This window comes from Oryctolagus cuniculus, chromosome 11 (genome assembly GCF_964237555.1).
Source record: "Oryctolagus cuniculus chromosome 11, mOryCun1.1, whole genome shotgun sequence".
NCBI lineage: Eukaryota > Metazoa > Chordata > Mammalia > Lagomorpha > Leporidae > Oryctolagus > Oryctolagus cuniculus.
Window position 1 is genome coordinate 44,953,257 of NC_091442.1, and position 20,697 is coordinate 44,973,953.

Genomic DNA, 20,697 nt, shown 5'->3' on the forward strand with positions numbered 1-20,697 from the left:
TGAAATGTTTGCAAGTATTGAGCAGTGTAGGAATATCTGCTAAGTAGACGAGTGAATGAGTTTTACACACTTGGCCCACGTCTCGAGTGCAGTGCCTGGGAGTGGCTCGGGACCCTGGCAGAGCGGCACTGGCCAGGCTGTCAGGCGACAGTTGGAATCCTGAGGCAGGCTCCTCCTCAGGGTCAGGAAAACCACAGGAGCCCATGATTGCCTCTCATTGGTAAGACAAACCCTCCAAGTCTGCCCACTGCTCATCAGGACCGACTCCAGACCACTGGAAGGGAGCAGGTGCAGGGGGCTGCCCTGGAAGGACCAAGCAAGGGCGCCGTTCACCGTGGACCTCGATGCCAACGCAGTGGCAGGCAATGCTGATGCTGGCATTGAGTCATGAAGGGAGGTGTGGACTGCACTACTGCAGGACAGCAGGACAAGCCAACGACACATGGACCCAGGCCCCCTCGTGGGTGGATCCCAGCCTTTGTGTGTGATGGGCTGAGAGATGAATTTCACGTCGACACAGCTGTAACGGCCCTGGATTGGAAGCAGATACTGTTTTTTGGGTAATGCGTAGGCTTTTATTACAAAGAATGCTTTTGAACAACTTTTCCAAAAAAAAAATAAAATTTTACTAGATGCCAGGAATAAACTTTATTTTCCTACAAACGATAACAAGGATGAAAGAATCACACAGCGCCTAGGTGCTGGTTTCTACTTTATTTAAATCATCACAGTAAATCAGAATGGAAGAGGGAGTCAGGGTCACGTGGAGAGCCAAGTGGCGGTCACCAACGGAGCTGTGTGCTTTCCCCAGCGTGGCTGCCAGCGCTGTGTGTCCTGGCACGCGTGCACACGCACACACACACACACGCCTACAAAGGCGTGGATCATCAGGAAGATTAAATAACAAGAGAGAACAAAATAAGAATCCAATGACATGCTATAACTTAATTTACTGTATTTATCAAAGTTTTTTTCTTATTTACATGTACTAAACGTGGTAGACCTGAAAACATTAAGAAACATTCACTTCACGTGGATCATACATAGATGTCGAGCGCAAAGAAAAACCACGGCTGTTGCCCGCTGAGTCTCCCTTCAGATAAGGACGCGGCCTTCAGCAGGCAGAGAGGGACACACAGCGAGGGTGAAGGGACTCATCCATCCTCCCCATGGCAGAGTCAGCAGACTGGGGCACAGGTGGTCACACTGAGGGAGGCCAGGGAGACAGGGTCCACGCGGCCCGCCGCGGGCTGCAGGGTCTCTCATCTGGATTGCTGGGGGTCTCCTCGGTCCACCCAGCGGGCTTGGGTGTGACGACACTCGTGACAGCCACTCACCCGTGCAGGGTTTCCTCATTTCCATCGGTGGAAGGCCCGCCTCCTTGGAGAAAAGTCACCACTCTGTGCAATTCCTGTCTTTCAAGGTACAAAACAAGGCTACACCCCTGGACTCCGACTCAGACGGAAATCTGGGAACTGGGGGGCAGACAGGTGAGGGGCGTGGCCTGGCCCAGCCTCAGGCCACTAGGGCTCATCACAATTGGGCTCCACTGGGGTGGGGACAGGGTGGGGGGGCTTCCCGGATGACTGAGCCTCCACAAATGTTGCTGAAAGGCATTTATTGCAAAAATATGGTATTTGTTTTTCTGAGTGAAAATTAAAAAAAAAAAAAAAAAAAAAAAAAAAACTTGGTCATTACACTTTTCCACCCCAGATAACAGAAAGGACTCAAGTCCATGTGACTGTTAGCAAACATGGGTGCCAGATTCCCGGCTCCCCCACTCAGAATCCCCAAACCAAACTGTTACTGAGAAGAGTGGACTCCAGGCCGAAAACCAAGGGGTTGGTAAAACCACCAGAGAGGAGTGGCGGGGTGAGCTACTCGCTGCCTATAGTCGAGTCAGGGACACTGGTTCACAGAGGCCAAATGCAATCCCTGAGCAGGAGAGTCCAGGGGAGTCCACTACGACTTCCGAGCCCTGATGCATCTCTTCTGCTAACGCCAGGTATCTGCAACCGCGCATTTCTAGATCCTGCACACAGAACATTCCAGAAGCTACTTACTGCTAGACACCTACGGGGGGCTCTAGAGCCCGGACAGGCGCTGAGCAGTGGGGGTCTGAGGGCTTTGTAAACATGGAAGGAAGCAGCTCAAGACCGCCAGTCTGTAAGGATTCACGGTTTACTCAAAAAGAAACAAAAAACAGGGGCTGGCGCCATGGCTCACTTGGTTAATCCTCCGCCTGCGGCGCCGACATGCCATATGGGCACCGGGTTCTAGTCCCGGTTGCTCCTCTTCCAGTCCAGCTCTCTGCTGTGGCCCGGGAAGGCAGTGGAGGATGGCCCAAGTGCTTGGGCTCTGCACCCGCATGGGAGACCAGGAGGAAGTACCTGGCTCCTGGCTTCGGATCAGCGCAGTGCGCCGGCCATAGCAGCCATTTGGGGGGTGAACCAACGGAAGGAAGACCTTTCACTCTGTCTCTCTCTCTCACTAACTCTGCCTGTCAAAAAAAAATTAAAAAAAAAAAAAGGAACAAAAAACGACAGAGAACGGGGAACCAACACATGTGCTGATGTGAAAGGAAAGGCTGCTGGCCTCCTGGTCACTGTCCATCGCCAGCAGCCCCCAGTGGAATGGCCCAAGGTGATTAAAGCTTGCTTCCACTTTGCCGCATCCCTGGGTCTCTTCTGTCCTGTGTGCCAGGCCCCGGACCCGACCTGCCATCCTCAGGAAGCAGAAAAACAAACTTGACAGGACCAAGCTGTCCTTCCAACGCCAGCCCTGGGCTGGCGGCCGCAAGTCACCAGCTGCTCTCCTGGTCTGAGCGCAGGGCGGTTACCCTGGCCCTGTGCATTGTGAAAGAACAGAGACCGCACCGTGGGCGCTGGCCTTGGCTGTGCCCCTGAGCTCTTGCTCCCGGGCAGAGCTGGGGCTGCAGCAGTCCCCAAGTACGAGACGGGGGATTCCCTGTGCACCCATTTCTCTTGCTGGACAGCAAGGTCCACCCGGAGATGTCAGCGAGGCAGCTGGAGAGCTGAGAGAGGGGGCGGGGCTTTTCCTTTTTGTAAACAGGCCTTGCTTAGAGCCAAATGGGTAAAAAACACGGATCTGACCTCCTTGCTTGGAACCTGTTACCCTACACCTGTGTGTGACAAGGAACGGCACCCCCCCCACCCACCCAGTGATGCGCTGTCTCCGCCATTCCAGGGCACCCCTCTCCCCACCCCCGGGGGCTGGTGCCTACACCCGGCACTCGCCCACTATCCTGATTGGCGTTTGCTGTCCTGAGCCATCGGTCGTTTCTCTTGCCCTACAGGGACTCTCACTGGGACAGCACCTTGTGTTTCTAGAATCTTCTGAGCATTGCTGGGTAGGAGTGTCACTGTCTGGACCCAGAGGGCTCCTGGGTGGTCAGGACCACCTCTCCTCGGGCGGTGGGTCTTAGGCACAGGTGGAAAAACACTCAACTGCCGAGGTGGAACACTTCTCCTGGGCACAAGGCCCCGGGGAGAGCCAATCTGGGTGATGATGAAATTTTTGAGAAAACCCTAAATCCTAACAAAGTGAAAGTAGCAAAACCAATGCAGAGAAAATCCTTCAATTCGACCCTTGTTTTGCTTGAGTTTATGAATGAGAGGAGACAGCAGGGGCCCAGGAACCAGTCCCCAGTCCCTCTCTCCTCCCCCCCCGGCCCCTCCCTGGCAGCCCAGACTCTTCCCTGCTGTGGATGTCCACTAGTGTCTGTGGACGGCGGGTTTGTCTCTGGCTGTTGGTGGTTTTTTGGTTTCTTTTCTGGAAGCCCACGGCTTATGGGGTTTTGGGACGAGCCAATACAGCCTCGTGTGAAAGTCCCACTTGAGCCCTCTCTCAGGATCCACCTGTGACTCTGGGAGTCCCCAGGGGGGAGGCCTGCTGAGGGCACCTGTACAGCTGCCAGGCCCCTCCCAGGCTCTGCGTTTTGCGGGTGGGGAGCTCAGGGGAGGGGTGCAGGAGCCTGATGCGTCTCCACCTCCAGGCTGGCACACAGGCGGGGGCCAGGACCCCTGCAAAGGAAGCAGAGAATGCCCACATCATGGGGTTGACCGAGGGTCTCTGGCCACGGGCTTAAGGGATTTGTGGCACTCAAAGAAAGGGGTCCAGGGAGCTCCTGGCAGGCTGCGTTTGCAGCTAGCAAGGATGTCTGTCGCAGGAAATCAACAAATCAAAGTCTTTCTAGGCTGTGCTCCTGGCTTTGGAGCGGCGTATGAGGAGCTACGAATCTTTTCAAAGTTCATTCAGCTCACTGTCCCAGCTACGTGAAGACGAAAGGCATCTGGGTGACATCAAGGGCAAGCCAGCGTGGAAGCGTCGACCAGTGGGCGGAACTGCACGAGCAGCTTTGGGGGATCCCCGATCCACGCGACTGGGTTCTCCCCGTGTTCACGTGTTGATATCGTGTATGAGTTACCGCTCACTGGATTCCCTAAAGGGTCTAACGCTACGGGTCAGGAAGACGCTGCCTCTGAGTCGGTCCGGATGAGCACGCGGGGAGGGAAAGGAAAGTAACTGAGCCCCAGCGCGCCTGCACCCCCGCCTCCCCAGGGCTTTCAGAGGAATGCTGCTGCAACACTCCGCCACTGTTGCCGCTGCGGCGCCGCGCCCTGCGCAGTGCACTGCAGGCTCATTTCATCACCCTTCCCCTAGTAACCTATTTTTACACCTGCTGCAGGAACCCCAAGGCTCCCGTGTGACCTGGGCACGCGGCGAACCTCGAAAGCAGCCCTTCTGCCTCCTCTTCCTCACCTGCCTCACCTCCAGGGCTGGGGCCTTTGCAAGCACTGTTCTTGGCATTGGGAACGCACTTCAGTAGGCTGCTTTGTTCACAGACACTTTTTTTTTCTTCCCCGTCCTCTGCTCATCTCTTACTGTTTCTAGGAGGAGCTTCCAGAATCAATAGTGGCTAACATGCCAGGGCTTGTCACCACCACCTTGCCCGGGGTGGTGGGAAACTGCACGATCAGATGCCAAGGGCGAGGGCTCCACAGGGGACAGGGTTTTCACAGCAAGGCCAGCACGGTCACACCTGTCGCGCCAGCCTGCCCTCTGGGTCCTGGACTGTGGATCCTCCACCCTGAGCTCCCGCCACTTTCATCTGCTCTTCCTCCCCCACGCTGTTCCATTCAGCAGCCCCCTCCGCAGCCTGCCCTCCCCGCGTGGAGGCCGGGGAGGCCTCCATGATGGCCGCGAAAGGCTGCGTGTTAACGGCCCGGAAGAGGGGGTGGCCGCAGCACCCACCGGCTTCTTGCAGTCCCCACATACAAAGAGGGCGGGCGACAAAGGCATTTTCTAGGAAGGCAGGTGTTGGTGTCGGATTCCGCCTGAGTGCAGGGCAGAAGAAAGGAGGGCCGTGCTGACATACAGGGGCAGGAGTGCGGGCAGAGGAGGCCCAGGCGAGGCCCAGGGAGGCGGAGGGCACAGCTGTGTCAGGGACGGAGGAGACCTGGTGGTCGCGTTACCTTCCACCCCCCACCCCTCGGAGTGGGGCAGCCGGAGTCAGGCTTACCTTGCACACCTACTGCAACCAGAGTGTCACGTATGTTAATCTGGAGGGAGAGAACATGGAATCAAGTGAGGACGAGCATCCCCTGACCTGATCATTTACACAGTGGCAATAACACATTCGCGCCTGAGCTGCCAGGGTGCTCCCGTGGCCTCGCCCTGGAAACTCCCTCGAGAACTCTACTGGCCTGGACAAAATGTGAGCTCATGTCGCGTTCACAAACCTGAAACAACAGTGACATCGAAACTCCCAGGATGCCGCTTGCTGGTGCCCAGCCTACCCTGAGTGATTTGGCCCAAGGTACAATCAAAGATTAAAAAAGGCTTTGCAAGACAAGCAGTGGGAATTCAACGGGTGACCCACCAGAAGTCACTGAGATCCTGTAGGTGTACAGGTTCCCACGTCCTCCTGAGTTCTATTTCACAGGTGTCTGAGCTGTATACACGTGTTAATTCAGTGCCGGTGTCAGCTGCAATGCGACATCCCTAGGGAGGCAGTCGGGGAAGGGACCCTGTGGCGGTCCAAGCTCACGCTCTCGGTCACGAGCAGCAGGGAGGAGACTTAGCTGTTCTATACTCCGGACAGGCTTTTTCCTGTCACCCTGGCCTTCCACACAATCCTATTTCCTGTGTGGGGTTTCCTCTGAAAATGTACCTCCCTCCAGCCTGGGGCAGTGGCTCCCACCCCCAAACCCCAAAACCCTCCTGAATTCAGAGTCACGAGACCACCATCAAGTATGGACAGAGGACACTGATCAGCGACACGGACTCCACTGTCTGCGCGGCTGCACTTGTGAGTTCTGGGCTGACCCCATCTGCAGGGGGCTGCACGGGGACTAGGAACGGCCTGTCAGATGGCGGAGGTTCGGGATGTCATCCAAAGAAGGCCAGGGATGCTCCCGGCTGGGGCTCTTTCAAAGCAATGTGCACGGCTATGATGAAAACACGCCCGTGCGCCCTCATCTGTGGCTGGGAATTTCAGGCTCACTCCCGGGTCCAGGGTGACCCAGGGGCACTTCCAGTCCCACCTGCTTTGATTCCCAGCCACTGCTCCCCAACCAGGGGACCATGTGCCCCAGGCACGAGAGGCTCTGGGTGGCTGCCGGATGCCGCTTACTGAGAGATGTTTCCATGGCCCCTCTGGCTGATGGAATGATCTAGATTCCCCAGTTCTCCCCCAGTGCAGCGTGCGGTGGGGGCTCTATTTCCTTCTAGACGGCAAACAGAGCGTGCCTCCGCGTGGGTCGCCCTGGAGTTGGGGTGGCCCAGCTTTTCAGGGCACCTGACGCTCTCCAGCGAGAGCAAAGGGTCCTTTTATGAAGGGGCTCCTTGATCTCACTCCCCTGCAGCCCCCTCAGCCCTGGTTCTGCTGTGCACACAGGCCCCCGATTGGTAGGAACCAAGAAAGCAGATGGCGTGGCTGACAATGGAGGACTTGTTTGTAATTGCTGATGAGGACGGGTTTGCTCCTGTCCTGGGCGTCCCCAGACGCAGCCTGGTGTGGTGTGCTGGACCACAAAGAATGTCTCAGTAACTGCCAATCCATGGTTGAGTTAAGGAGATGCAAAGGCAGAGCCAGTTGGGGGCGCCTTGATTATTCCATGGGGCTCAAGCGTCACTTGTCCTTGACGTGCTCCCAAAGGCTGGAGCACAGGCGTGGGCCCGTCAGCTTCCTGATACATCCCTGGGGTGGGGGGAGGCATGAGGCATCAGCTACCCTGCGCACTGCTGGACAGCACCCGCAGACAGCACTGTGCCTGCAGATGAGGAATGGGAAGAGACTGGGAGGCGTGTGATGCCCGAGGGGAGCGGGGAGAGACACAAAGCATAATTATTTCCTCCTTTCATCAACCGGGCAACGGATATGTGCCTGGTACTGTCCCAGGCTCCGGCTGACAGCGGTGAACAAAGCAGACAAACGCCTGCCTCTGGGGCTATTGGTAGAGGAGCCGCAGCACGCAACCCAAGAGGGCGACACCTCCCCTTGGGGCGAATGTCTTACTCTTTCCATGCGTAGAGCACAGATGTAATTTCTGTAAATAACAAGATACGGGGGGTGTTGGGAGAGGGGAAACCATGGAGGAATAGACCCGGCTCTGCAGGCTCCGTCGTGGGGTGACGTTGGTAAAGACGTTGAGAGAGGCGGGACTCCAGGATGAGCACACGTCTAGTGCCAAGGCCATCTTGCACACGGGTGGTGCCGGGAGGCCAGGGTCAGCTCCACCTCCATTCAAGGGCAGGTGGGCGAGGCTCCTGAGGACAGCCCTTTCCCAGTGGGTCTCAGATCCCAAAGTGCCAGTCAGCAGCCACTCATGACTCAGACACACACACAGGCTGGGCCTGCGGAACCCAGAATCTTCCTTCTTTGGCTTCACAGGACTTCTTGGATGCTCCAGGTTTCGGAAGAGATCTGCCAGGCCTGTGCCAGAGGCTTTTCAAAACGGGTGAACCGTTTTCTTCAGGTGTTCCCGGTGCGGGTGCAGAGGGCAAGCGTTTGAATTGAGCTGCTTCTTCTGGGGCAAAGGCTGCCCCTGGGATGACAGTGGTGGGCAGAGTCAGACAAGAAAAGTGGCTGCCTCTCCCCGATCCTTGTTACTGAGCAGTCAGTGTGCAAAGGGATGAACTGGTTCCAGATAATGAGAGGGAATGATTTTGAGAGCTGGCATGGATGAAGGAGAGGGACAGCAGACTAGGGTTCCAGCTTTCGGCAAGTGCTAAATAGCCTACCAGCAGGAAGGCAGACAGAGTGGGAGATCAGAGGGCTATTCAGACCCCTTGGAAGGGCTCTGAGGAAGGGAACAGGTGCAGCACTGGATGGGCCGAGCACACACACTACAACCCAAGACTAGTGGGAATTAGCCAGGCTAATTAACATCTCCAAATGGCCCAAGGATGGCTTCCAGTATTTCCAATCCAGCAGCAGAGGCTGTGTCCTGGCCCTGGCCCCGGCTCTGGGCTTGGCTTCCTCTGTTTGATCGTTGGGTCTTGCCCATCAACTTTGGTTCCGAAGCAGAAAGCTAGGACAGCTGGACCAACAGAACAGGAGAGGGAAGGGTGTGCACGCGGATTGTGTGCCTGCTCTGCACGCATGCTCACATCCCGGTGCAGGCGCTGGCGGAGCAGGTGCCTCAGCCCTGCAAACGGCTCTCCCAGCATTTTTCTCTTTTCCCTTCCACAGCTGCCAGGGGCTCTTATGGATCTAAGACTAAGTCACATGGAGCTTCAAAGTTAAACTGGATATCTCAGTGTCAACTTTCTCATCAGGCTGTTATGGAGAAAGGCTTCCAGCCCTTCTCAGCATCTCGCAGAATGGAAGCAGCGAGGTTTCAGCTGCAGCTTAGCCACAAGGAGGCGAGTTCACCTGCTCAGAATGACTTCATGCCCGTGAGCAGGCACGGAAGTTCAGGGCAGCCATATTCCTAACGGCCACAAAGCGGAAATGGCCCAGATATCCCCTAGCTGATGGATGGACAAACCAAGTGTGGTCTGGCATTACAATGTTATCTGGCACTAAAGAGAAAATAATTCCTGACCCATGCTGCAACACGGACGGACTTTATGAACAAACCACGTGAAAGAAGCCAGGCGCCAAAGCCCACACACTGAGTGACCCCACTTATTTGAAATGTGAGGGATAGGCCAATCCACAGAGACAGAAAGTGGATCAAAGGTTGCTTAGGGCAAAGGCGTGAGGTAGGGCGAGGACTGACTACCAGTGTTTGTTTTAAGAGGGGATGAGCATGTTCTAGAACCAGATTGTTGACACACTCAACACAGTGAATTGTATACTTGATTTTTTTTTTTTTTAATTAAAAACTCAGTCCAGGACTCCATCACGGGTGGCGGAGAGCCAGTCACTGAGCCATATCTGCCACTTCCCAGTGACTGCATTATCGGGAAGCCGGAGGCAGGAGGCAGGAGCCGGAGCTGGGACTGGAACTCGGGTACTCTGAAGTGGGATGCGGCCATCGTAACAGCTAGGATCACGCCCATCCCTGAACTGTGCACTTTCCACACATGAACTGCACCATAGGTGAGCTCCTGCTGCTGTCTTAGACCTGACCTCCGAACTCTAAAATAGCCCTGACTTTAGTTAATTTTAAGTTAAATTTCTGGATTATCTGGGTGTGCCTTTGCCCCTGTAGAAATGGCACGGCCATAAATGCGAAACGGTCCCCTCTGCTTTTGGAGGGGCTGTCCTGCCTCCCTCCTCCTGGCTGTCTGCTCCTGTGGGTGGGATCCCAGGGCAGGCTGTCCACAGCAGGGCTCTGCAGGGAGGGGTGGCCAGGTGGGCAGGCATCCTGCCTGAGAACACAAAGACCTAGCACTGAGCCCTGGTCCTGAGGACAAAGCACCAACCCTGGTCAGATGCTCAATGGAGAGAGAGAAATCTGGCCATCCCGAAGGTGGGGAAAGCGCATAGTGAACGGCCTCCCGCTCACGACCTCACTCTGCTGGACCCTAGCGTCATCTGTGGTCTCTGGGAATAACTCTACATGCTGGGGATGGCCACCCACGTGACTCTTCAGGTCAGCATGAGTGTCGCCGCAACTGGCTGCCGGCTGAGTCCGTAGGGCCAGGGTGGGACACACGAGTGGCCCCGGGCCCTTGGTCGGAGCAGAGTTTTAATGCCTAAAGATGGTCTCTACAAGTGGCCTGTCATGGGTGACCAGGACAGAGAGCAGAGCCGTCCGAGTGGCCGGGGGAATCTCACTTCGGGCTTCTTCCATTCTTCCTGCGTGGATGCCTCCCCTGAGGTTGCCAGGACACCATCAGGTGAGCGGACATCCACTGCCCTGGCTGGGAGCGCCTGGCCTCAGTAGGCTGCAGGCTCAGATGTTAGCTGGAAGGCGGCTGTTTTTCCAGAAACTTCTTGTGCCCCAGGGAGATGCAGCTGGGGACCCAGGTTTCCCCAACGTCCGCAAGTGGCTGCCCCGTCACACTGCAGCGGCTATGGCCGGTGGCTCGGGATGGTGTCTCACTTTGCCCGAGATTCAGGCCACAGAGCAGCGGAACCAGCACGCCTGGACACCCCCTAGGAAGTCTTGAGGCTCACAGGAGCTCACTCTAAGAAGACAGGGGCCAGGGAGGGTGAGGGCCCCCGCATCTCCCTGCAGGGCACAGCTGCGTGCTTTGGGAAGGTGAGAGGGAGCTCCGTGTGCAGGACACAGGTGCCTGGAACCCGACCCTTGCGCACCTGCGGTGTTTTCGAGGGTCTCGAACCCTTGAAGTGTTCCCAACGCAGGCTGTTGCCTGTCCTTTCTTAGCACCCTCGAAAGAGCCAGCACCGGGTTTCTCACGTGCTAAGGAATCCATTTGGCATGGCGGTGCTATAAATGCATTCCTCCTTCCAAAAGTGACTGACGCGCTTCCCATATCTAGGGGCTTTTTATCCAGCCTTCGGAGGGGCTTTAAAGACTCCTCGGTAAAGAGGAACCAGCTTTTCTCTTTACTGCGCCTCTCGCATTTGCTGCTTATTATCCTGCACTTCTCTGGCAAGGGATGGTGTAAAATATTCTTTCTTCTTCTCCCCCGCAGACTTAAAGTCTGGGACGAGAGGTGCCATTCGGCCCCAGCTTTGGTTTCGTGGCTGCTGAGTCGGAACTCTATCAAAACCACTGAAGCCTTCCAGGAATCTCCAGTGGCGGGGGTTGTGCAGGGGGCCAGCACCTAGGCCAGGAGGACTCGAAGGCCACAGTCATGGGTTCCCAAGGCATGTGACCACGCGGTGCCGGGAGCTCCTGGTCCTTCTGAAACACATTCTCAAGGTTGTCTTCAACAAGCTCTCAGTAAGAGTCATTTCCCAAAAATCGTCTCTGGGAAAACTCTCGGCGCCTGCCAGCCAACCATCTCTCGGCAGCGCTCAGAGCTACCTGCAGCCACCTGTCCCCTGAGCCACCTGCACACAAAGCCCTGGAAGTACCCAGGGAACCAGGCAGAACCGAACACAGTGTCTCGGAGACCACGCCACGTGGCACCGTCAGAATCCTTCCAAGGGCACAACCTGAACGTGATGTCACCCCGCAGGGCTGAAGATTCCTGGGCCCCTTCTCATTCTGGGAGTCTCAGGATGCCGCCAATCATGGCAACAGCACCACGGTGGGCAGGGGTCCCCCACGTCCTGCCTCTCTGCCCCTCCCACACTCAGGATCTTCCATCTCCTTCTGTCCATGACCGCTGCCTGACTTGAATGCCTTGGTTCATGGCCAATGTGGGGAAGTTAAAAGCTCACAGACAGGGGCCGGAGCTATGGTATAGTAGGTTAATCCTCTACCTGTGGAGCCGGCATCTCATATGGGCACTGGTTCAAGTCCCAGCTGCTCTACTTCCAGTCCAGCTCCTTGCTAATGTGCCTGGGAAAGCAGCAGAAGACGGCCCAAGGGCTTGAAGACACAGAAGCAGCTCCTGGCTCCTGGCTCTGGATTGGCCCAGCTCCAGCCATTGTGGCCATCTGGGGAGTGAACCAGCAGATGGAAGATCTCTCTCTGTCTCTCCCTCTCTCTGTAGCTCTACCACTCAAATAAATAAATAAACATTAAAAAAAAAAAAGAAAAACCAAGAGGCTTGGCAAAATATCTTCCAGGCATGAGGCAAGTTTTCATCCTCTTCCAGGTTCACAGCCTAAAAGACCCAAGTCCCAAGTGGCTGACGGTATCTTCCCACACGTAGTGGTAGTCTGCCGCTAACTAATACAGGCTTTTTAATACGTGCCTGCTTTTTTGGGGTTCATGAGTATCTGCTTCTGTCCAACAAGACCCTAAGCTCCATGAGAGAAGTGGGGAACGCAGGTTTGCACCACGTCTCAAAGGCTTGGTGCCCTCTCACCTGCCCAGCCCAGGCCTGCTCCGCGGCAGGTGCCGCGGGAAGGGAGGCCCCGTTCAGAGAGGGTGATGTCTGACAGGTGGCGGGGCCGTTTTCCTAGCCAATCGAATGGAAGAACTGTTTCTCTCATCTCGTTCTCCCACCTCCCAGAGCTGACAGTGAGGAGAGTGAGAGAGCCTTAGAAGGACAGAGGGATGAGTAAGCACGAAGCAAAACTGTGGCGCTAACCGGACCACTGAGAACTCTGTTTAAGCCCTCAGTGTCATTTACCAAAGCACCTCGATCAGGTTTCGGTCTTCTGGGCATTCACCAGCCCCACGGCCTCCCCTGCCTTTCCCTGCGCCTGGTTTTGCCTGTGCTGCTTCTTCCTGGCCCACTCTCACTAAGAGACTGGGAAGGGAGGGGACGGGGAAACGTAATTACAGGTGTTTGTTCCGCCTCTTGCATCAGGCGGGCCCAACACATCTGTGGTCCAGAGACACACCCGTGCCGCTTAAAGCAACAGCCTGGCTCCTTCCTGTCTTCCTGTGGTTCATGTGTTCCAACAAAGAAACTACATGCACCATTCTCTAAAGGACTTACAGTCCACTGCAGACAGAAGAAGAGACGCATGGGACAAAGGTTTACACGTGCCAAGAAAAATCAGCAACAGTTACTGACACGTGAAGAGGCCTTTTAAACAGTGTGGAGGTGCTCTGATTCTCAGACAGCGGTTCTCAGCCCTGCTTGCATATTAGACCGCCCTCAGTGTTGCTGTGTTTTGAAAATTTCCACCCCCAGGCCAGCATAGCAGAACCTCTGGTGAAAGACCCAGGCTCCAGTCTTTGCATAGCTTTACAGGTGATTCCAACGTGCACCCGGGGCTGAGCACCACTGGGCTCCAGCCATGGGCTTTTGGATGGTCTTATCCCCTTTTCAAGAAGAATACAAGGGTACTTTAACAGGTTCAGGGAAAAAAATTAAGTTTATTCTGGGGCAAAGCATTTTGAAATCCACGCATAAAATACTATGCATTTTTCATGGACTTTCTGAAGACCTGTCATACATCTTAAGTTAAAAAAAAAAAATCAAAAAGGGTGGGGGCCAGTGCCGTGGCTCAATAGGCTAATCCTCCGCCTTGTGGCGCAGACACACCGGGTTCTAGTCCCGGTCGGGGTGCCGGATTCTGTCCCGGTTGCCCCTCTTCCAGGCCAGCTCTCTGCTATGGCCTGGGAGTGCAGTGGAGGATGGCCCAAGTCCTTGGGCCCTGCACCTGCATGGGAGACCAGGAGAAGCACCTGGCTCCTGCCATCGGATCAGCGCGGTGCGCCGGCCGCAGCGGCCATTGGAGGGTGAACCTATGGCAAAAGGAAGACCTTTCTCTCTGTCTCTCTCTCTTTCACTGTCCACTCTGCCTGTCAAAAAAAAAGGGGGGGGGGTGGGAGTCGTGGTTACATGGGAGGGAAGAGGTGGACTGTGGTCCAGAAGGGACTGCTGGGGTTGAGAACGTCCGTGCAGGCCACTGGTTGTCTGCAGGACATCTGGCGACAGTTGGGTCAGTGAGGGCCAAGCATGGTGAGGGTGCACAGTGGTGTGGCTTAGAGTTCCTGAGCAGATGGTGATGCAAGAGCACTTGTATTCTAGGGAAGCTTCTAGGTTAGCTGAATGGAACTCTAAAACATAATCTTGACCTTTGATTTTAATAAACAGGGCCGACGCTATGGCGTAGCGGGTAAAGCTGCTGCCTGCAGTGCCAACATCCCACATGGGCACCGGTTCAAGTCCCGGCTGCTCCACTTCCAATCCAGCTCTCTGCTATGGCCTGGGAAAGCAGTGGAAGATGGCCCAAGTCCTTGGGCCCCTGCACCCGGGTGGGAGACCTGAAGAAGCTCCTGGCTCCTGGCTTCAGGTCAGCACAGCTCCAGCGTTTGCGGCCATCTGAATCAACAAATGGAAGAGCGCTCTCTCTCTCTCTCTCTCTCTCTCTCTCTCTGCCTCTGCCTCTCTGTAACTTATAACAAATAAATAAGTATATGTTTAAAAAAATAAACAGTCAGCAGCCAAGGCTCTGGTTATCACACGGTGACCCCAGAGTGGGCACTGGTTCAGCACCACCATCGGCAGAATAGGGGAATGTGGGGTGTGGGCTGGCCCAGCTTCAGACTCGCCCACGACCTCTGGGTGCCCCTCGTGGCTTAGGCGTCAGCTCACTCAAGCCTAACAGGAAAGGGTTTCACCTGGCATTTCCAGAAGCCCTCTCTGGCTCAGCACTCTAAGGTGCTCTTTGTTGCTTTCAGCAAAGTTAGGAGGAAACTGAACAGTAAGAAGCATAAGAAGTGCTACCAATCAAAACCTTAAGACCACCTGCTAACAGGGCAGGAGGGAGGGAGGGAGGGAGGAAAGGAGGGAGGAAGAGAGAGAGAGAGAGAGAGAGAGATCCCGAGTGTACCTGCAACATGACCGCCACTTCTCCGAGTGGGAGCGAGTGTAGGGAAGTTAGGGATGGGATTTACATGATTACGACTGCCCAGTGCAAGAGTCCACGGACCTGTGTGCACAGTGACAAGGCTGCAATATCCTGGCACCGGAACCACCGTGCGTGGCGTGGAGGACCCAGCAAGGGAAAGCTGGGCGTGGCTTTCTGTGGGCAAAGGCCGGGAGTTCCAACAGCAGCTTGTGTAGCTCGCACATTGCACACTCACTTTGGGACCAGTGAGTGGCATGTGTGCTTCTCAGCGGTCATGTGAGATTCCACTGGCCACCGAAATGGCCTGGTGACACCAGGCACCATCTTCTCAGGACAGTGGCTTTGTTATAGGGAAAAAAACCCGCAAGGCTCTCCCACTGGGGTGAGAGAGCATAATAATCTTTCCCCAGGGGGCACCCATGCAACTGAGTGAACGGTGAAAGGTTGAGGTTCTGTGCAGCAGTGAGAGTGGCAGCTGCAGCCCAAGGCTGACTCAGACTCGGCCGGTCTAAGCGCCGTTAAAGCAGCAGAGCCCGACCGAGTGTGGCGAGGAACTTCCTCCCACTTGTTCTAGATCCTGCAGCCTGTCCTGTCAAGAGCGGGAAGGGAGACCTGCAGGGTCTGTCCTGGTGTTTACTGGGGCTGACAAATAAATAAAGATCTGTGCTCCCTCTGCTGGCTCTCTACAGCAACACGAGACCCAGGAGCAGTGCTGGAATCTTGGGCAAGTGCAAGTCCACCCAGGCTGGCAGACAAGGACCGCTTGCTGAACTTGGTTTGAGATATTCTTGAGGGAGAAATCGATCTTTTTCAACTTCTGATCGAAGTACCTGGGGATACTGAAAATGAGATCTGAAATTTGACGTACCTATATTCTGGACTACCACATTGCTAGCTGGGCCTCTAACAGTGACTCTGGAATGCATTTGCCAGCAGACACAAGTGGATTCCTCTTAAGGTTTTAAGGTCCCGTTGTAATCAGGGGAAAAAAAAGACTAAGTAAAAGTTTCTTGTCTTTTCCTTTTGTTCTGTAAGAGCAGCTTCTAAAAAAGTAAAGATTTACACTATTTACATCCTTCGGGATAATGTCAAACATTAGCCTTGGTTTTCCATGTCATTAGCATGCAGAAGAATGACCTCATGGTGAACAGATGCACTTGGCTGTGAGCTGCAGCGATTACATCAGCCCCTCCCCGCAGACAAGGGTGCCCATTCCAGTTAACTCTTTGCAGGCCTCTCTGCCACCCCCCCCCCACCAGCCTTCCTTGGTAGTGTGCAAGAAAACACAGTTAGACCCCCACCCCCCAACATATATGCACTTATGGGGACATTCTAGAAAGTTAAATTCCACCTGGCTCATGTGGATTCATACTCTGCACGAACTTTTTGAGACACCCTTGTATGCGTGTGTGGGTGCATGCGTGCGCGTGTATAAAACATAGGTTCATCTGCAAACAATATTTTTTAACACTGGCTACCTTTTAGAATATCTATTGTGGATCAATAAAAGAATGCAAACTACAGGGATAGGTTTACAAAAAAAAACAAAAAAAAAAAAAAAAAACAAAAAAAAAACAAGCAGCTCCAATATCTATTAGATACCGGGCACTATGAAGATAAGTAATCGGTGGAATGGACACAAGGTAGTATATTAAAGCATCATTTTCTGCCTAGGAAAATGAGGTTTTTTTTTAAAGCTTTTTGGAAAAAAAGGTGATCACTGACACATTAGCCCTTACGTCTGTCCCCATCTGTAGCTGACAGCGCCCCCAGAGCTCCCTGGGCAGGGGGTGGGGGTGGGGTGGCAATTGGGCCCAGGCGGCTCCCACTTGGCCCATCTCTAGCTTGGACCTCAGACGGGCAGGCCAGGCGGTGCTGGGGCCTGCATTCTGGCTTCCTGCCGCCACTGCTGAGGTGTCTCTCCCTCTTCAGCTAAGGATACAAAGGAAACCTTGGGGCCCTTAATTCCTCAGAGTGCGCATATGCGTGTGTGCCAGAGCCCAGGGCCCTGCTTTGATGACACTGATGGCCAGAGACGGTCTGATTGGGTCCTAAGTGCACTGTGGAGGCTTAAGCCGCTCAGGGTCAATTTTTCCAGTTGGCTTGTTGCTTGGAAGAGCAGCAGACTTCGCCCCAATCTCTTAGTGTAAGCTGGCTGGCTCATCTGGGTTTGACTGCACTTGTTACAGGGCAAGAAAAAAAAAACACAGAACACTGTGACTACATAAAGCCCATTTTCAGCTGTGAAAGTATAGCAGCTCGGGATTCCTCAGAAGCAAAACCCGGCGTGCGCATGAGAACAGACTGCGTGGCTCTGAGCAGGTGTCCAGCTGCGGTGCAATGCCCGCTCTCATTGTCCTGCACCCCGCCCCGTTCCCCTCCGAATCAAGTGCCCTGCCTAGCTCCCTCCTCGCCGTTGGTCTAGGCAGATGTGCAAAGCCTTCCAAGAGAACCTGAGGCCCAGACGGAACATCGCACTCAAGGACAGGCGCGCCTTGCTGTACCTAAACCTCCACTCAGCACTGGCCGCCCTAGCCCACGAGCACTGTGAAACGTGGTGCTGAGGGTGGTTTGCGATGCCGTGTTCGGTTTCACGCTTCTTTTATAAAAGTTCCTGTGCCCACCCTTACATGCTGTCGGAATCTCTCCTCCTTATTAAGTAACTTTGAAAACCTCCGTGTTCTCCAAGGAGCAGATTTACAGTCCTCTCCAAGGTGGGGGTCCCAAAACTCAAATTTGCTCCTGAGAGTCTCACTGACTCCTCTGAGATGCTTTAAACGGTAAGAGCTTTTGGAAAATATCAAGTGAACTTGTAAAAAGGTGATAAAGAACACGCAGGAAATCAAGTCCATTGTTCCTTGTTTCTATAATCATTAGCCTTACAAATATAGCAGTTGAGTTAAGGAATGTAAACGTTGAGTTATGATTTGTTTGCTTTAAATTCTAAAACATAAAAAGCTTTCTCAGTAGTTCAAAAATAGAAAAAAATTAAAGAATAAAAAGAAAAAAATTAAAGAAAAAAAAGAATCTGCCCCCAAAAATAAAGACATTGGGTCACAATGAGAGCTTCAAAAAACTGGGGTGCCTACAGATCCTCCACGTTCACTCTCCCCCACATTAGCAATGATCTTAAACCCCTAGCCAGACCCGGTATGAAATCTTCATTTCCCTCGAAACAGATTTTTTTTTTTGTTGTGGGGCGGGGGGGAGTCTTATACAGAGTGTATAAAAGAATTCAATTCACAGCTGTTCTAGTTTTTTTTTTTTTTTAATGTACGAAACATTAATCAAAGCTTTAAGTTATAAGCTTTTCTCCCGTTGTTTAGTATTCCAGTTCCACGAAGATCAATAGAGGCCAGCCCTGTGTTTCTTGATGCCTCCCCAGGAAGCAGAGGCGTGATTATGTAAATCGCCCGGCTCCCGCACCTCTGCCAGCCTGCTTATCTCCCGTGCCTTCTGCCTGCTGCTCCTGGCTCCCTGAGCAAGTGCGTGCCTCTCCCTCTTATCTCCCAACAAAGCTCCGCGAGCCAAGGACTGAAGCCAGCGATGTTAAACAATGATGCATGGCTGATTTTATTTGTAAGTGATTTATTTCACTGAATTTAATTTTTTTTTCACTTTGTGTGTAAGATATTTGTTAACAAGTCAGAATAGGAGAAGCGAGGCAGTGTGCAGAGACAATTGACACAGGTTAGAAATCTATTAAGCACTCTAACAGTTGTGTTGAAACCAGTGGAAGATGAAGGAAGGCCCCTCATTGAGGATTTCAACATGCACTGACTAAATATCCCATTTACTCTCTGAACGGCAATTAATCTGTAATTACATGCAGAAATTTACAAGTAATAATTCTATTCTTTAGGAAAAAACAGTAATCACATAATCAGTTTAAGTGGCAGTACATTTTTTTTTTCAAATTGGAAACGTGAAAAAGAATAAATGCCTAAAAACAAGGAAATCCATGGAAATTTTTACAATTTTCCATGGGGCCTAATAAACAGAAACGATGGTTAGCCAGTGTGTAAAGTGGGTTCCACGCCAGGTGCTGCTCTGGTCGGCGCCTTGTCCACACGATACCGGCCACTCCAGAGAGAAGTGTGCACCCTGCACTGAGATGACAGGCCTGGGGACACTGCCCTTCCGTGTCTCCTGCGTTAATCCCTGACCCCGGCATCTCGGCAGCATAATCCCCATTTAGCATTAGTAGCGACGGCCTCGACTGTGAGGAACTCTCTTTTTGATAAGTAAGCACTGATTCAGGCATCGCCTTTAAACAGCATCCTCCCAGCTCAGCAAGAAACCCACACTCCTGAATGAGCCCGAGCGCATGACTGAGAAAAAGTTCATTAACCTTGCTAGATTCGGAGGTTAACAGGATAGCGGAAGAAAGGAACGGAGTGAACAGCTCGGATACAAAACAAATGAAAATCAATGTCATCATTCCTTTTGATATTCATTAGTTGATTCAGAGGGAGAATGCTCTTCTTAAATTTGCAAGCATTTATCTGTGAAAAACAGGTGTACATCTGCTGCTCGTCGTAAGCGTGCGAGGCAAGAATAATGCAGACACTCACCCGTTCCACTGAGCGAGTAGCTGGGACAGGGAGAAAAGACTTGGGCTGCGAAATCCTCAAATGTCATGACTTCGCGGTGGTTCTGAATTATGGCTTCGAGATACAGAGCTCGCTCTTCGTAGCTGCGGAAATCGGTTAAGGAGACAAACGCACGTGTACGAAGGCATGCATACAGCAGTGACGGGGTTCGCTGCGGTTTGAACGCTCCCGCAACCTCCACCTCTGTGTGTGAGAAAGAATCCCTCCCGGGGTTCTGCAGCATATTGTCACAAGACGCAAAATGCTCGTCGCACCTAAATAATGAAAGCTGCTTTTGAGACCCAAGGTCCTATTAGGTTTCCTCTGCACTCAACGTTACTGTCACTCAGAAATTTGTGAGCCAATAATCAGAGAAGCCCATCAGAGGAGGATCAGGGTTGATGTAAACAAACAAACACCAAAACCCAAACCAGAGCCGTTGATTGCCATGGTACCTATTTGGGTGTCTGCCGCGTTTCCCAGTGAATAAAAGCCATCTCAGCCCACTGACACAAGGAGCTGACTCTTCAAGCGAGAACTGGTGACCTGATGGTGCACACACCAACAAAACAGGAGACCACAAGTTTCTGTGGAAAGAGAGGGCCGGGAAGGGATATTCTTCGGAGGAATGGGTGCTCAGAGACTCCAAACCGAGCTAAGCGGTGAGCATTAGGAAACAAGGACTAACAGGTGGGTGAATCTAGCAAAGAGTGCACAGTGTAATAGTAATAATAATAATATTGCCTTTTAATTAAAACTGTGGTCTGGAACACACAGCATTCACATGTGTAATCAAAAACCAGTCACTGATAAAACTTACAAGCGTAACAGGGCCAAAGCAACTTCCCAGCTGTCTTAATAGGACCCCTGTGTGTGGCAGCCTTTCACAGGGCAGAAAGCAAATCTTCTCCTTTTGTGTGTGGCTTCTGTTTCCTCCGAAAGGTGAATCACGCACTTCCAATAACAGGGTGGCGCCTGGCCCCGTGCATCTGACTTTATGAATTAACACTCGGGAAAGTCGGCCTGGCATCTCATTTCCCATCCCCCCAGGATCAGCGCAAAAGTTAGGCGACGTGAGTGGGTCAGGATGGAAATCACGTTCATCCTCCAGGAAACTGGGAGGAAGAAAAGCAACTCTGGCCTCCCTCACTATATTTTCAAGCCATCTTTTCAAAATGACCGCTTTAAAAAAAAATACATTGCTGACAATGCTGCCCTTCCAGTTAGCTTTCAGTAGAGCCTGTATTTGACAATTGGCCAGCGGATGTCTATTTTCTTTGGGTAAAATGGACACAGGCC

At 53.2% G+C, this 20,697-nt stretch overlaps 1 protein-coding gene across 10 annotated transcripts in view; it reads right to left on the reverse strand.

Annotated features, from left to right (window-relative positions):
- Positions 1-695: 695 nt before the first annotated feature.
- RALGAPA2 (Ral GTPase activating protein catalytic subunit alpha 2) overlaps positions 696-20,697 on the reverse strand; it is a 328,989-nt gene continuing 308,987 nt past the window's right edge. For 4 of the 10 annotated variants that reach the window (XM_070052136.1, XM_070052135.1, XM_070052132.1 and 1 more), the window contains 2 exons: positions 19,381-19,502; positions 5,543-5,582 (listed from right to left, as the gene is read on the reverse strand). In XM_070052136.1, the coding sequence (XP_069908237.1) occupies positions 5,578-5,582; positions 19,381-19,502 (127 nt within the window). In that variant the 3' untranslated portion in view covers positions 5,543-5,577. Of the gene's footprint in view, positions 1,416-5,542; positions 5,583-19,380; positions 19,503-20,697 lie in introns of those variants that run through there. The other 6 variants (XM_070052134.1, XM_051845326.2, XM_070052131.1 and 3 more) reach the window with 4 other exon arrangements.